Source organism: Camelus ferus, chromosome 16, assembly GCF_009834535.1.
Source record: "Camelus ferus isolate YT-003-E chromosome 16, BCGSAC_Cfer_1.0, whole genome shotgun sequence".
In the NCBI taxonomy this organism is placed as follows: domain Eukaryota; kingdom Metazoa; phylum Chordata; class Mammalia; order Artiodactyla; family Camelidae; genus Camelus; species Camelus ferus.
The window spans coordinates 21,645,600-21,661,127 of record NC_045711.1 but is presented as its reverse complement, the minus strand read 5'-3'; the positions used below and the strand labels follow the sequence as shown (position 1 = coordinate 21,661,127).

At 60.1% G+C, this 15,528-nt stretch overlaps 1 protein-coding gene across 15 annotated transcripts in view; it reads left to right on the top strand.

Annotated features, from left to right (window-relative positions):
- Window positions 1-15,528, top strand: part of CARD14 (caspase recruitment domain family member 14) — a 32,010-nt gene that overhangs the window by 16,051 nt on the left and 431 nt on the right. For 10 of the 15 annotated variants that reach the window (XM_032456658.1, XM_032456663.1, XM_032456666.1 and 7 more), the window contains 16 exons: window positions 1,671-1,838; window positions 2,919-3,038; window positions 3,671-3,796; window positions 4,201-4,344; window positions 5,346-5,447; window positions 5,960-6,102; window positions 6,191-6,285; window positions 7,562-7,622; window positions 7,847-8,039; window positions 9,479-9,596; window positions 9,767-10,004; window positions 10,976-11,039; window positions 11,311-11,425; window positions 12,300-12,473; window positions 14,205-14,326; window positions 14,986-15,101. In XM_032456658.1, the coding sequence (XP_032312549.1) occupies window positions 1,671-1,838; window positions 2,919-3,038; window positions 3,671-3,796; window positions 4,201-4,344; window positions 5,346-5,447; window positions 5,960-6,102; window positions 6,191-6,285; window positions 7,562-7,622; window positions 7,847-8,039; window positions 9,479-9,596; window positions 9,767-10,004; window positions 10,976-11,039; window positions 11,311-11,425; window positions 12,300-12,473; window positions 14,205-14,326; window positions 14,986-15,101 (2,099 nt within the window). Of the gene's footprint in view, window positions 1-1,670; window positions 1,839-2,918; window positions 3,039-3,670; window positions 3,797-4,200; window positions 4,345-5,345; window positions 5,448-5,959; window positions 6,103-6,190; window positions 6,286-7,561; window positions 7,623-7,846; window positions 8,040-9,478; window positions 9,597-9,766; window positions 10,005-10,975; window positions 11,040-11,310; window positions 11,426-11,564; window positions 11,809-12,299; window positions 12,474-14,204; window positions 14,327-14,442; window positions 14,556-14,985; window positions 15,108-15,528 lie in introns of those variants that run through there. The other 5 variants (XR_004311597.1, XM_032456667.1, XM_032456668.1 and 2 more) reach the window with 5 other exon arrangements.

Here is a 15,528-nt window from a genome sequence, read left to right as displayed (position 1 = left end):
CTTAATGAGTTTGGTGCTAAACGTGTCCCACATTTGGCCAGTGGAGGCCCCTTCAATCTGCGTTGTGTCCTGTGACATGACACGCCCCACGTTTTCTTAGCACTGACTCTCCCTTCCTGGCATCACAAAATATTCTGGGATCATCTCGTAGCCGCCCGGCCCCAGCTCCAGGGTCAGCCCTTTCTTGGATGGGCCCTGCTCCTGCTGGAGACCACGATCTGGGCTCTAGGTGTGCTCACTGCTCCTGGGTGTCTTTGCTCCTTTGCCCTTTCAGTAGGCAGAGCTAAGAACGTGCACGTGAATACACAGGTGCACATGCGTGTACAGACACGCGCACACGCAGGTGCGTGCCAGCACCCACGTGCAGACACGTATTTTAGAAATCATGAGTTCACACCCAAACCTCTAATTACAGCCACTCCCCCAGGGTTTCTCCTCGCCACCCCGTTCTTTGTGTGTGCTCCTTCCCCGGTGAGAGCCCTGGCTCCCGCAACATGGGCATGGTCCTCGCCTGCCCAGCCCTACGGCACCTCTGAAATAGTGTCAGAGTCACTTTGCCCACACCGGTAAAATGGACAAAACTGGGGTTTGCAGTTCTCCCCCTGCCGCCACCCAAGCTTCTGTGGTTAAAGGCTATGTTCATGAGTTACTGTATCTGCCCTGCCTCCTCTCTTTCTCCCTGCACTGAATCCCTCTCCCCCTTCATTGTGGTTGTGGTAATAGCTGGAAATGTAACTAGGTTCAGCTGTTTGAGTTACTTTCAGTGTTAGGTCTCGCCCTTCCCTTTTTGCTTTTTGAATCTGGAGACTGTGACATGCTGAATCCCGGCAGCCCGTAGCAGGAACGCGGGAACGGCTTATGGAAGGGAACTAGGTGTCAGGATGGGAGAGTGCGAGCACAGGGGTTCTTCCTTCTCCACTTGACCCAGGCCCCAGTGTGCGTGCTGGGCTCTTCCCCGACACCCACGCTTCCTGGCTCTGCCTCTGGGGAAATGCCCTCTCCCCAGGGGCACCACACCTGTACGCGGAGAGGCCAGGCCCGCTGGCTCGAGGTCCAAGTTTCTCTTGGACCACTACCCAGCAGAGCTGAGGCCGCAGGTCCTCACCAGGTGGTCTCCGGAGCCCATGGCCCTGGGCACGCAGCCGCTGGGTGCGAGGTGGCTCGCATTAGCACGCGAATTGCAGGTGTGTCCGAGCAGACTGGGTCCTGTGCTCCCAGGCACCTAGGCTCCATCTGACTTGCCTTCCCCTTCTTTTACTTACTGATTTTCATGAACCCACGTTCCCTTCACCTGACCTGTTTAGCAAAATGTTGGAAGGCAGAGAAGCCAGGGCCGTGCTGGAGGAGGCTTGCTGGCCGTTCACCCGGCTGGAAGGACCGTCAGGTCCAAGAGCTGGTAGTCAGGGCTCCTTGTTCTATTCCTGGGGGCTCTAGGCCAGTGACTTAACCCCTGCACCTCATCTATAAAATAAAGCCAAAATGCTTTTCTCCCCCTGGCAGGGGTTAGGACTAATACAGGTAAAACCCGTTCGTGGATTTTGAAATCTCAGGAGAGGGACCTCTTTGAGTACGAACAGCAGCATCCTTAAGGAGAAAGGTTGTGAACAGATGTGATGCTGGTCTGGTGGAGAGGCAGCAGTGACATCCTTCCTCGCGCCTCCTCCCTGCAGCTGTATCTGGTGAAGCAAGAGCTGCAGCGGGAGAAGATGTCTTCTTCCTGTGAGCGGGAGTCTCGAGAGCGGTCGCTGAAGATGGCGAGCGGCCTGGAGCCTGAAGACGAGGAGCTGAGCCGCCTGAAGGAGGAGAACGAGAGACTCCGCTCCCTGACGTTCAGCCTGGTGGGTCCTGGTCCCCTCGAGATGCAGCCCCCCGCCCTGGTCCCCCCGAGGCTCAGCCCCCCACCCTGGCCCCCCTGAGACTCAGCTCCCCCCCCCCGCACCCCCCCAAGACTCAGCTTCCTGCCCCAGTCCCCCCAAGGTCAGCTTCCCACCCAGCAGGGACTGTCCTTGGTCTCAGCCTGTGGCCTCCACACTGTGGATGGCTGACAGGTGGTCCCGTTGAGGTGTGGCGAAGGACTGGGTGAGATGAAACCCAGTGACTCACCCCCACTGCTCCTTCTCACGTCCCTCCGTCCTGCTCTCCCCCGGCCCTGAACGTTGGGAGAACCCACAGCTATTGCAGACGAACTCAGAAGCCTCCCTCAGCTGGTTTGCTGCCGTGTTGTTTTCAAGTAGATGGGGCTGGTTATAAAGGATGAGATTAGCTTTAAGGGTGTGTGTGTGGGTGGGGGGCGGAAGGGAACCTTTCTGCCTGAAAAATATTCTGCCGTCCTGCCCATACGGGCACAGGGGTGTGGGGATTGTAGGATGCAGAGAATTTAGTGACCGAAGCCCTGGAATTATGCAAACCCTCTGCTTCTCCTCTTCAGTCCCTTTCAATCAAAAGTATCTATTTCTTGAGCTGGTCCTTCAATAGACGTTCACGGGGTGCGGGGCAGCCCGCCGCCCTGGCACTGCCGTCACAAGGCCTGGGTTGGGCCATTGTTCATTAAAGTGGGCGTGAGAACTGAATGACATGCTGCTGGCGTTCCCGCTGCTGGAAGCTCCGGGGGTGGACTTGTCAAAGGAGCGGGCAGAAACTTCCTAGAGGGAGGAGGTGCGGCACCCCCCTTGGCGGCTCTCAGCCTTCTCTGCTCCGTGCCCTCGCCACGCGCGTGTGCAGTGGAAATGCACGTGCCCCATCCCGGTTGCTGAGCTTGCCTTTTCTCCTGCCTGCCGTGCAACAATAAGGCTAAACCCACCCACACACCCAGCCTCGAAGCTTCCTGCCTCCTACCCTCAGGATGGGGTGCCACGGTGCTCCTTCAGGGCCAGGCCTCTGGGGAGGTCTGGGCCCCTGGGCTGACCTGTCCTTGCCAGGCGGAGAAGGACATTCTGGAGCAGAACCTGGACGAGGCCCTGGAGACCAGGCAGGAGCTGGTGGACCGCATTCACTCTCTGCGGGAGCGGGCCGTGGCCGCTGAGAGACAGCGCAAGCAGGTGAGCCTCCGGGCTGTGCGTAGGGCCGGGACTGCCCGTCGGGCCGGGGCAGGGTGGGTGGGGAGGGGAATCAGATTCTTTAATCCACACTGAGCTTAAAACCAACTTTGCCTAATGAAGGTGTTGGCCCTTTTGTTTATTCCTCCATCAAAGCCGTACCGTCACAGTCTGACACTAGAGGTCACGTCTACTCGCGGGGTGGTCAGAAGACAGGCCATGCAGACACATGATTAAAGCACAGAGTGATTTCAAGTGTATGGCGCCCCCAGAGGCGAGCCGGAGGTTGATTTAGTTGCTATAAAAGGCACAGGGAGGACAAGGAGAAAGAAGACGGTGGAAGAGAATGCGGCAGGAGGAGGGAAATTATTTATGGGTTTGGGACGTGGAATAAATAAGACACAGTTAGGCGTGCAGCGCCCGTGTGCACTTTGATGACTAAATTAAAATACGACCAGCGCAGCAGCTCTGTAGATGCGCCGGAAATCCAGCACTTAGGAAGCGAGCATGAATTCGCCTAAGTTCCCTCTAGAGCCTCTCCCCACCCTCTCCCTGAGGCCCCCACCACACCTGTCCTCAGTCCCCTCCCCAGAGCCACTGACCTCCGTGGGCCGGCCTTGTCCCCCTCTGCCCAGTACTGGGAGGAGAAGGAGCAGACCCTGCTCCAGTTCCAGAAGACGCAGGCGGACTGTGAGATCTACAAGGAGAGGCTGGGCGCCCTGCAGAGCCACGTGGTCGAGCTGCAGAAGGAGCGGGACCAGGTACCGGGAGAGGCATGGCTCCGAGAGCAGCAGGTGCCACCCCTGCGCGCCTCGCTCAGAAGGGCCCTCTGGGCGTGGCCGAAGGCTGGCCAGCCGGGTCAGCCACCCTCAATGGCAGCTGGTTCCAGACTTGGGGTCTCTCTCCTTGGTCCTGGGGAGGTTTCTTAACTCCCTGCGGCTGCCGTCTGGTGCCACGCTCGCTGTACACTGCCCTCCCGCCTTCCTTTCCGGCACAGGGTGTTCGTGTGCACCCCACCCGCCGTGTGTACTAAAGCCGCACGGTTTACATGAAGAGAGCATCGGAGTCCAGGATAAACGTGGGCCAGAAACGGGGGCCCTCTGGCTGGACTCCTGCGTCGTGGTGGCCCCTCCGCTCTGGACATTGGCTCTGTCTCTGCCCGCAGGCCTACTCAGCAAGGGACGGAGCCCAGGTGGAGATTTCTCAGAGCCTGACGGAGAAGGACGCCCTCCGCAGGAAGGTGTTTGAGCTGACAGACCAGGTCTGCCGGCTGCGCCAGCAGCTGCAGGCCAAGTTGCTGCCGCCCGGGGTGAGCGCCGCCAGCTGAGAGCGGGGACACGGACGTGCTCGGAGCGGGACGGAGCTGGCCACCGGGCCCAGCTGGCACTACCGGGTCCAACTGCAAACACCGCGCGGGCTCCCGTGAGCGGCCCGTGTGGCCGGATGTTGACGGGGCCCAGCTGGGCAGGCTGCGTCTGCTCCTGCACCTCTTTTATAACAGTGTGCACCTCATAGAAGGGGCAGCTTAGCAGAAGGTTCTGGAGACTGTAAAGGGTGGTGTTTGATGAAGAAAGAAAGCATAGGAAGCTGTACAGGCAGCACTTACTCTGGTGGGTGAAACCTCCGTGGGAGGCTTGCAAGTCAGTTATCTGAGCGCCGGGTGACAGACGCGTGGTGTGGAGGTCTGCGTCTGCCCGGAGCTGACACGACTGTAAGGCCTCTAATTAGAGCCTCGTCAGCAACGCAGCTCCAGGCAGCCTGGCAGGCGGGCGACACTCTTCAGAGGTGCCCGGGACCCGGGTGGGAGGCACAGCCAGACCCTCCCCTCCCCGTGCAGCGGCCCCCGACCTCCCTCCCCCCTCACCACAGCAGCCATGTTCACAAAATACATAACGCGCATAAGAAGGACTGACGGACGGGCAGCAAGCTGCTAGCCGTGCCGTCTCTGCATGTGGGAGGACGAGCCCACTTTGTTTTCTTCTCCAGTCGCCTCCCCCGCCGCAGCAGCCTGCATAGACGTGTTATACGTTAAGTGTGTGCCATCTGTCTAACCAGGAGAGTATAAGAGATATCACCCGAAAGGAGCGAAGTGCAGGCGCCAAGCCGCTTGCTCTGTGTCCCCGTGGTCGGTGCCTGCAATGCCGGGCTCCCAGGCCAGGAGGAGGGGACGTACCTGTTTTGTCTGGAAGCCAATGAAAGGAAACCTCCTGGTGGCTGGAGGCTGGAGATGGGGGTTAGGGCTTGGTAGAAACCCCAAGGGCATCCGAGGACGTTCCCTGAACTAACCAGCCGTGTGGCTGTCTCTGGCAGCCCAAGGAGGAGGTGGGGCCCAGGGAGCCCTGTCCGAAGGGGAAGCAGCGGCTGACGCGCACGTTTGCCCTCTGCCCGCGGGACGACGGCAGCCCCTCTGAGGTACGGCCAGTGCCTCTGGTGCCACGGGCGGGGCCCAGACCAGGTGCACCCTCGCCTCTTGGGGCAGAAGGGGGCCTGGCACATAGCAGATGCTAAAGAGATGCCTATTAAGTGAACGGAGGGGTACACTCAGATCCACGCTGCACGCCTGCGTCCTCCAGCGCCACTCACTGCTCTTGCACGTTTACACGCCACCAGCACGTGACTTGGCTGCTTGGGGCGTCGGTTGCTGTATGTGTGAAGTGGGAGACCATATACACCACCGTGTAGATTTATCATGAGACCTAAGCAATGGAAGATACAGAACGCAGCTAATAGCCTGGCACATAGTAGGTGCTTGATTATTGTGACCTAGCTCTGTGCTCCTCCCTCCCCTCTGTCTCACTGCCTCTGCCCTGTCAGGGGGAGGCTGTGGCTTGTTATGACTCCCCTTACACACTGGGGCAGCAGGGAGGTGTCCTGGGTGGTCCCCGTCTGAGCCCCATGCTGACCTCTGCTCCCACCTCCTGCAGTCTCAGCTCTGCTCCGACCTGAGCGCCACGTCCAGCCGCGAGCTGGTGGACAGCTTCCGCTCCAGTAGCCCCGTGCCTCCCAGCCAGCAGTCCCTATACAAGCGGGCCGCGGAGGACTTCCGGGAAGACCCCTGGTCTTTCAGGTAGAGCAGGACTGGTAATGGGGTCCCATGACTCGGGCCCCCTGGCAGCCCACTGGGATGCTGACTTCCATCTTCTTACGTGTTGTAGTAGCTGCCCGGAAATCCTGGAGGTAGACCAGGGGAGCTGCCTGGGTGCCAAGGTGGACGACGCCGACCTGGACTATGAGATTGTAGACCGGGCAGGTGAGTGCACCCCCCAGCCTCTGCAGCCACTTACCTCCCCTGGGCTGGGGATCTTCAGGAAGGTGGGTGAGGCACCTCAGGCTCTCCAGGAGATGGGCAGAGAGGAGTGAACTTGACTGCTGCCCTGCCCGGGCCTGTGGCAAAATCCAGGCTGCCTGGCAGCTCAAACCAGTGTCCAGATACGCTCTGTTTACTGGGTGTGCTTTTGTTCCTCCCCGGAGGCCAGGGGAGTTGCATTCACCTCCATGTCCAGCTCAGCACTGACGTTCAGCAGCCCCAGGCACGCGTGTCCTCTCTCTGTCCCTCCCTGCTCTGACCCGTGGACACTTGGGCCTCCTAGTGACATCAGAGGGCATCAGGCTTCTGAGCTCACTGCTCCTGGCCAAGGTGCCTGCTTCTGACCTGAGTGGTCCTCCCTCCTGAGACCTCCCATCTCTCCTGCGGCTTAGTCCTCATGCTTCTGACTCGAATCAACGGAGAGGACCCGCCTAAGGCAGAACCGACCTGGATGTGAGATCAGGAGCAGGGGAGTCGTTGCTCTTTATTGTCCTTTGTATGATTCTGCGTAATGTCCTGATTCACATGCTTTTAGTGGAACTGACCTCAAGTACGTCAGGAACACATAATTTCACTCGGCTTTGAATGTAAGCATGAGTGGACATGTGCCTGTGAGCTGGGTGCAGGCTGCCGGCCCCTGGTCCTCGGGAGCAGCTCGGGAGGTGAGGAGGGGAGCCTCACCTGCAGGAAGGCTGATGCCTGGGCTGAGGGCTGCCTGCCTGCCTCACAGGCCGCATACAGGCCTAGGTGAGACCCTGGGGCCTCTAGTCCTGGGACTGCCAACTCAGGGGCCTGCCACGGCCAGCTGGGTGGCAGTGTGGCCTGGGGCGTGCTGGCGATGGCTGCCACACAGAAGTAGGGACCCAGGGCTACACTTGATTTGATTTTCCAAGTGAAACCAGAAATCCACGCTCCAGAGTCCCTGTCTTATAAAATGTTGGCAACTCATTTGAATATCGCAAAGGGACACGACGTAGGTCAGACCCTGGTGGGTGCAACTCTCCATGAGCTACTCCTGCTCTGAGGGAGGTGAGTCAGGATTCTAGACATCAAGGAAGGGAGGCAGAAGAGAAGGTTCAGCTTCCCTGAAAGGACAGGTAGGGGGTGCTCGTGGCTAGGGGTGGGCACTGGAGCTGCACAGGTGAGCCGGGGCTCCGTCAGGAGTAGGGAGACCTGGGGGGCCAGCCTGGCTCCGTGTCTAAGCCCAGCTTCCTCCTAGACCTTCCAGAGTCTGAGAACAGCCTGCAGCCGTCCTCTGGGGACCCCTGCCTCTCCACCAGGTGAGCAGAGGGCGGGGGCCAGGGCCAGCAGGTGGCAGAGCAGAGCGAGGGCTGTGTTCCACCACTGTTGGGAGGTGACAGCCTTTCTGAGGATGAGGTCAAGGAGGGGGAAGGAAAATTCCAGAATGCTGGGCTAGAGGGCCGATGGGGAGGCGGCCTCGCCCGACTGCCTGGCCCCACTCCTGCACTGGGCCTTGTGAGCTCGTACCCCTCCCCTCCCGCAGCAGCATCCCGGTGCGGCGGAGGCCGGCCCGCAAGATCCTGAGCCAGGTCACGGTGCTGGCTTTCCAGGGGGATGCGCTGCTGGAGCAGATAAGCGTCATTGGTGGGAACCTCACGGGCATCTTCATTCACCGGGTCACACCGGGCTCCGCGGCCGACCAGATGGCCTTGCGCCCTGGCACGCAGATCACGATGGTGAGTGTGCCCTGGAGCCCGGCATCCTCTCAGAGGCGGTAGCGGCAGCCGCAGACCCAGCTTCACGAAGGTGTGGTGTTGGCGTGGCCCGAGCTCCTTCTCGGGCTGATGGAAATCAGAGCGTCACACCCACTTAGAGGAGAGCCCCAGGGACTCGCCCCAGGGACTCTCGCCAGGCCCCTGCACCCTCCTGCAGGCCGACATCCTCGGGCCCGGAGGGTGGACTTGCGAGCCGAGCGAGGCTGGGCCCGCGCAGTGAGAGGACTATGGGCTGCGGCAGTCTTGACCCAGGGATCTTTCGACAAAGGCCATGTACGATTCTGATGGGGGCTTTTTTTTAAACTGTAAACTGTTCACTGTCATTGTGTGTGTGCGTGTGTGTGTGTGTGTGTGTGTGTGTGAAAAGACACATAACAAAACTCACTATTTTAACTATTGGGGGCATTTTAAAACTTTTTTATTGTAAAATATTCATTAAATTGCAGAAAACCTAAGTGTACAACTTAACTAATTATAGTATTAAGCAGACACATGGACAGGGAGGTGACTTTGATGGCGCCTAAAAGCAGAATCATTAAACTTCAAGCTTTTAAGAATAGAAAGAAATGAGCAAACAGGCGTCACCCATTCCTGAGGCCCCACCGGGGGGTGGGTCGTAGGGCGTGAAGGCAAGTGCTGAGTGGACAGGGAGGGGCTGTGCCCCCGGTCAGGAGTCCTGCGAACCCCACAGCTTCCCCCTAGCTGTCCACATGCCAAGCCGAGCTCTTGAATGGTCACATGTGGAGCTCCTGATGTGTCACCCGGTAGGTAGTCTGACCCCTCTCCGCCCCACGACACAGGCCCCTCGTCACGTTTCTGAGAGTCCTCGAGGTTCGCAATTATCAGCTCACGTTGTGGTTACAGCAGTGGAGCCCCTATATGAGACAGTCCTGATATCCCAGTGGGGCCAGTTCAGTTCTAACGGTGTTAGAAACACATTTTTTTCTCATAAAAACATGAACTCTCCTAAACTGAAACACCACCAGGAACGAGTGAGTGGACGAGAGCCCCGTGGGTTTCACAGCTGGGGACGTGGTGGCCTGAAGGGTGCCCTGGCAGCTGGTGCCTGGAGGCCAGGGATGCCACAAAACATCCTGCAGGGCCCAGGGTGGCCCCAGATGTCAGTAGTCCCAGGCTGAACACTGCCCTGGAACAGAGCATGTCATAGGGCAGAAACTCGGGGCACAGGGGCCATCTCAGTACACGATCTCGGGCGGAAGGTGTGTAGCCTGGAGACGCTGTACCAAGACGTCCCGACGCCGGGCGGGTGATGGACGAAGGCTCTGAGGGCGCGTGTGGGTGTCCGGGAAGGCGTGGGTCTCCTGCGGGGCACACGCCTACACTCAGACTGTGGCTGCAGAACCCTGATCAAAGCAGTGACCCTCGAGATTTGCCCTCAGGTGGAAACGGAGCCCTTGTCCAAGGCCGTCCTGGAGGGCATGACCCTGGAGCGAGCCGTCAGACTTCTCCAGAGGGTGAACGGCTTCTGCTGCCTGTCTGTGAAGGTCAACGTGGAAGGTACACAGTCCTCAGCCCCCTCCCCTTCCCCCAGAGGCCACCAATGCCAAGGCTCCCGGCGCATTCCAGAGCCAGGCTGGGCCCCAAGTCTGCAGAAGCTCTCGGGGCAGAACCGTCCTCTCGGGGGATCCGGCCCCAGGGTTACCTGTCCTCATGTCCTCTTTGATTAGGTTATAAGAAGCTGGTCCAGGACATGGAAGCCAAAGTGGCCACGTCAGGGGACTCCTTCTACATCCGGGTCAACCTGGCCATGGAGGGGCGGGCAGAGGGGGAGCTGCAGGTGCACTGCAACGACGTCCTGCACATCACAGACACGCTGTTCCAGGGGGGCAGCTGCTGGCATGCCCACCGCGTCAGCCCCCAATGCACCAAGGGCACCGAACACGGCGCTGTCCCCAACTACACGAGGTGAGTGGCCATCGTGGGCCCCACCCCTTCCCCCAGGGGGGTGGCACTGCGTGGTCTCACTTAGCATGGGGGTCCCCTCCTGCCCGGGAGGGACAGCCTTCCTGAGGCTCCCTCCACTGCCCAGGGGTAGAGGGTGGGGTGCCTCAAAGAAGTGGAATGCCACGTTCACTGCTTAGACGGGGCTTTGTGAGAAGGGATGGACCTCAGTCCCAGAGCACTCTAGAGCATTCAGGACCAGTTTCTCTCCCTCAGCAGTACTGACATTTGGAGCTGGCTCACTCTTCGTCCTGGGGGGCCGTCCAGGTCACTGCAGGATGTTGAGTGGCATCCTGGCCCCCACCCGCTGGGTGCCAGTAGTGCCCCTCGCCCCAGGTGTGACAACCAGGGATGTCTCCTGTGCACCCTGGGGGTAGGTGACCCATCGAGCTGGTGTGTCCAGGGCTGTCTTGGTTTTAGCACAGAAAACCCCATATCCCGGGCAACCCCAAGTCCTGGGCCAGCCAGGCCAGCCGGTGCCCTCCCTGGGAGCAGCGTCTCCCCCGCGCAGAACCACATTCTGGATCAGCCATGGGGCACAGAGCGCAGTGTCTTGTCCGGCTCAGTACAGATTCTGTCACCTGGAGGTCAGACTCAGCGGGGGCAGGGAGAGGCCTGAGACTGCATTTCCAGCACGGTCTCTGGGTGATGCCAGGCTGAAGTCCACAGGCCACACCGGGAGAAGTGAGGGTCTGGAGCACTGGCCTCCGGCCTGCTCACACTGCGTCAGCCGGGTCCCACCTCAGGACAACTCAGCTGGCATCTCCAGGGTTGGGTGGATGCTCTGCAGGTTTTTACAAGCCCAGAGGGCTGTAGTGGCCTCCGGGGTGGAGAACTGCGGCCTGTGCAGGGGGGTGTCCTGGGGCACTGGGCCGGGGCGTCCTCTCCCGCCCAGCCCTCCCTGAAGCTGGGCCGGGGCGTCCTCCTCTGTGCAGGGCCCAGCAGCTGCTCATCGGCCTCATCCAGGACATGGCTCATCAGAGCACCGTCGCCCGCAAGGTGAGGCGGCGAGCTCACCCGGCCAGCCCAGATCCTGGATGCCGGGTCCCACTCGGGTGGGCCTTGCCTCTCTCCCGTGGCCTTCCTCCTCCCCAGGCTCACATCATCTGGAGGCAGGGGCCCAGTCGACCCTGCCTTCCACTCAGAGGGTCCCACCTGGGGTGGGCTGGAAGACAGGCACAGCCTGGAGGTCCAGGGACCACCCTGGATTTGCCGGGGGTGGGGTACCAGGCCCCCAGTCCTGTGTGGACGTCCCTTCTCCCCCATCCAGCAGCCTTCTGGGGGAGCCCGAAAGTTGGTCCGCATCGTCAGTGTGGACCGAACCAAGGCCAGCCCTCTGTGGTCATCCTTTGATGGGGGCCAGTTGGACCCAAGCTGGGCAGAAGGTGAGGTGGGTGGAGCTGGTGGAGGGTCTCTGGGAGTTGCTCTGGTTGGTCAGCCGGGTCAGGGTGACCCCACTCACCTAGGCCAGAGTCAGTGTTTTAAGAATCATAACTGATGTCTGTGTGTCTTTCTGGAGAGCAGTTGAGGTGCACAACTTCAATGTCCTTTAACCAGCACTCCTGTACTTCTGTAACCCGCCCTGATAAAACGGTCTGAAGCCACTGGTATGATCACGTGGTCAGCAGTCCCTTTAGAATAGTGCAGCGTGAACTCCCTCCAAGTGCCCAGCGTTGCACAAACCAGTGGACCCCTCAGACAGCTGCTGAGGAACGGGTGTGGGCATGAGGCCGTGACAGAGGCCAGCACAGCCCGGACCCCCGAGCAGGTAAAACTGTGCAGGAAGATGAGCGGAAGTGAATTTAGAGGAAGGTGAATGTTCTCCTTGAAAAGTTTTCTGAGTGCATAATCTAACCTGGATGACCAGGAGCGAAGAGGAGGGACTCAGGAGGGAGGGAAGGACTGGGGTTGAGTCCTTGGAGGCCAGGGCTGACAACACAGGAGGTTTCCAGATCGTTTAGAAGGAAGAAAGTGGGCTTCTATCCTCTTTGTGGGCCAAATGAGGAGAACAACTTGAACTGCAGCTTGCGGAGCTACTTCTGGGGAACCACAGGGCATCTGGTCAGCCAGCACAAGGGAATCGCTCAGCCAGGGTGGGTGTGGAGCGCACAGTGCATCGTGCCAGACTCCATGTGGCCCTGCAGTTGCTGGGGCTGTACCAGCGCGCAAAGCAGACGTGTCCCTCCGGGGGTGGGGCCGGGGACCTGGTGACGCGAGGGAGCAGCCTGGCCCAGCGGCTCACAGCTCTTCTCCCCGCAGAGCCCCCCACCATGGGCTTCTGGGCCGAGAGCTGCTTCACCCTGGTGCCCTACACCCTGGTGCACCCCCGCCGGCCCAGCCAGGCCCGGCCTGTGCTCTTCGTGCCCGGGGTAGTCGGGAAGATCCTGATCAAGAAGCTGTGCCTCCTCCACGGGTTTAAGAGATGCCTAGCAGGTAGGCGCTCAGCTGGGAGTCCCGCCTGGCTGGTGGCTGGCGGAGCAGGGCCTCGGCAACACTCCATGCCTGCTTTCAGGAGGGCAGCATGGCCAGAGGAGGTCGCAGGGAAGCCGTGACAAAGGACCACCAACTAGGGGGCTGGAAAGGCAGAGATTTATTGTCTCACGGTTCTGGAGGCCAGAAGTCTGGAATCAGGATGCCCCCGCAGGCCGCCCTCCCCCTGAAGGCCCTAGGGGCGCGCCCTCCGGCCCCTTCCTGCTCTGGCGGCTTGGGGTTGCATCGCTCCAGCCTCCGCCTCCTCGCCTCTCTATCTTCACACGATCTTCTTACAAGGAACCAGTCACTGGACTTAGGGCCACCCTGCTCCTGTGTGACCCCATCCTAACTAGCTCCGTGTGCAAAACCCTGTTTCCAACAAAGGCTGCCTTCTGAGCTTTCAGGCGGACGTGGATTTTGGGGGGCTGTCATTCCACCCGGAGCGGCTACTGGCGGCAGATAGGCTTGTAGTTAACCGGAGCTGTACGACCAAAGGGCTCTGTCCTCCTGCCCAAAGCCACTCCATGTAGAGCCATGGAGACGGACCGGCCACTGGGGATCCTGGGTCCCAGGGGACAGAGCCTGAGTGTCCCTGCTCAGCAGGAAAGGTGGTTTGGCAGGTTGGAGAGTGGGAGTTAGCTCCTTGTCGCTTTCATCTACCCACCCACTGCCCCTCCGTGGTGGCTCCAGGGAGAGCTGTGTCACAGCCTGAGTGTGAACAGGGCCTGCCCTTCCCTCCTGGAGTCCAGAGGGGACAGAGGGCAGCGGGCTTGGTCCACGAGGTTCCTCCGGCGAGCACCGGCTGTGTGCCAGGCTCTGTGTAGGGGGCTAGAGACAGGGAGTTCAAGAGGCCCTCGGAGGTCTGTTCTGCCCTGCTGGAGAAAAACACCTAAAGACACGGCGTAAGCTCCGTGATGGCCAAAAGCGGGAGTCCTGGGAGGGGGCAGGGATGGAGGCTGTGATCTGATGGGCAGGCAGGAGTTTGTGAGCAGAACAAGGCAGTCCAGGCTAAGGGAGCAGAATGTGCAAGGGCACCGAGGCACAGGTGGCATGACAGGGGCGGGGGCAGGCACCCGGACGTGCCATGCTATGTAACAGGCAGGGAGACATGACCGGGCCTGGTCCTTGAATGCCTGTGGTGAAGATGGCTTGGAGAAGGGGCGTGGCTAGGGGCTGGGAGATGAGCTGAGGACCACCAGAATGCCGGGAGCCAGAGGGGGTGCAGCAAAACCACAGTCAGGAGGAAAGGGCAGCCCTGAGAGCCATCTGCAGGCTGGGATCACCAGGATCTGGGGGCACTTTGGAAGGCGGAGGCCAGCAGGAGAGCACGCTGGGGACAAAAGTGCCCCTGGATGAGAACCAGTGATTTGAAATCAGAGGGATTTCTGGATGCAGGAAGTTGGATATGTGAGTTTGGAGCCTGGAAAGTGATAGGAGAGGGGTTATCTACATCTGTCCCTCCTTCCTTCCTTCCTTCCAACCATCCACCCATGTCCTGGCACTGACTGTGCACCTGCTGTGTCTGATGATTTAGGGTGAACGTGCCGGGCACAGACCCCTGGGAGCGGGAAGAGCAGGGGCACACAGGACGGGCTTCCCAGAGCTGGTGGGGGTCCATGGGGGCAGGGGTGTTTGGCACGGGCTCCTGCGGGAACAGCTGGGTGTGTGACATCCATCAACTGTCACCTGCAGAGTACCTGAGCCAGGAGGAGTATGACACCTCCTGCCAGAGAGGGGACATCATCCAGGAGAGGGAGGCACCCGGTGGCCACTACTGTGTGACCCGCAGAGCAGTCGAGTCCCTCATGGAAAAGGTAAGAGGTAGGGGGGGGCTCCAGAGGAGGGCAGTGGGAAAGGGCAGGAAAGGCCAACCGCTAGGGCCCCCGGACACCCCAGGTTAGTACTCAGCTCGTGTCTGGTTCCATCCCAGGAAGACACACCCTGCTTCTGCCACCTGGAATCCACGTGATCTTGGGCGAGCCTCTTCGCTCCCCTGAGCCTCTTCCTCTGCAGCAGGGAGCGTTCAGTAAACACCTGTAATGAGTAAGATGGAGACGGCCCTCCTAAGGCCCAGCGCGTGCGCTAAGCAGCTCGCTGGAAGCAGTCGAGTTTATATGAACTCAAAGAGCCAGGGCAGCTGAGTCGGAGGCGGGACAGCCCCATCCCCCCCACCCCCGACTCCCAAGGGGGTTGACAGAGCCGTCCGGCTCCTAGGGTGTGAGCTCCACGCGGTCTCAGTCCCAATGGCCTGTAATGTCTAGACTTCCCAAGTGAAAAATCAAATGGATGGGAACTTTTAAAACTGTACAGGAAGCACCCTTGCACAAAGGGGCATTCCCGAATTCTCTTCCTGTTCTCCTTACAAACCTCCGTCCTACCTGACCTTTCGCTCCCCTCTCTCGGCGCCACTCCCAGGTGTGGGCCCCCCTTCTCCCTCTGGGGCGCATGATCTTGACCCACTTCTCCCCTCCAGAACACCCACGCCCTCCTGGATGTCCGGCTGGACAGCATCTGTGTCCTGCACAAGATGGAAGTCTTCCCCATCATCATCCACGTCTCCATCAACGAGAAGGTGGCAAAGAAATTCAAGTAGGCGCCCCCCTGGAGGCTTGTGGGGGGGTCAGAACGGGCACCAGACCTCACTGTAAGGCCCACGGTGAGCACGTCCAGAGCCCATGACAGTTTCCAGGAACTCACCCATGCCAGCCCCTGAAGTGTCACAGGGCAGTTCCCCCACAACACCCAGGACAAAGGCCATACGGCCCACCCTCGGGGAGCAACCCAGAGCGAGGTGAGACCCTAGAACCTGCCTGACCTTGGCCAAGGCCACACGTTTCCTGGGGCGCAGCTGGCAGTCCATCCGTGTTAGGTGAGGACGAAGGCTGAGAGCCCCCACTTGGATCAGGGCTAGAACAAAGCCAGATGTCCCGCTGCCCTCGTTATAAGGTTGAGAACTGAGGCTGTAAACCAGACCCCTGCCCCCAGTCAGAGCATGTCTTCTGGGGCCTGAGTCACA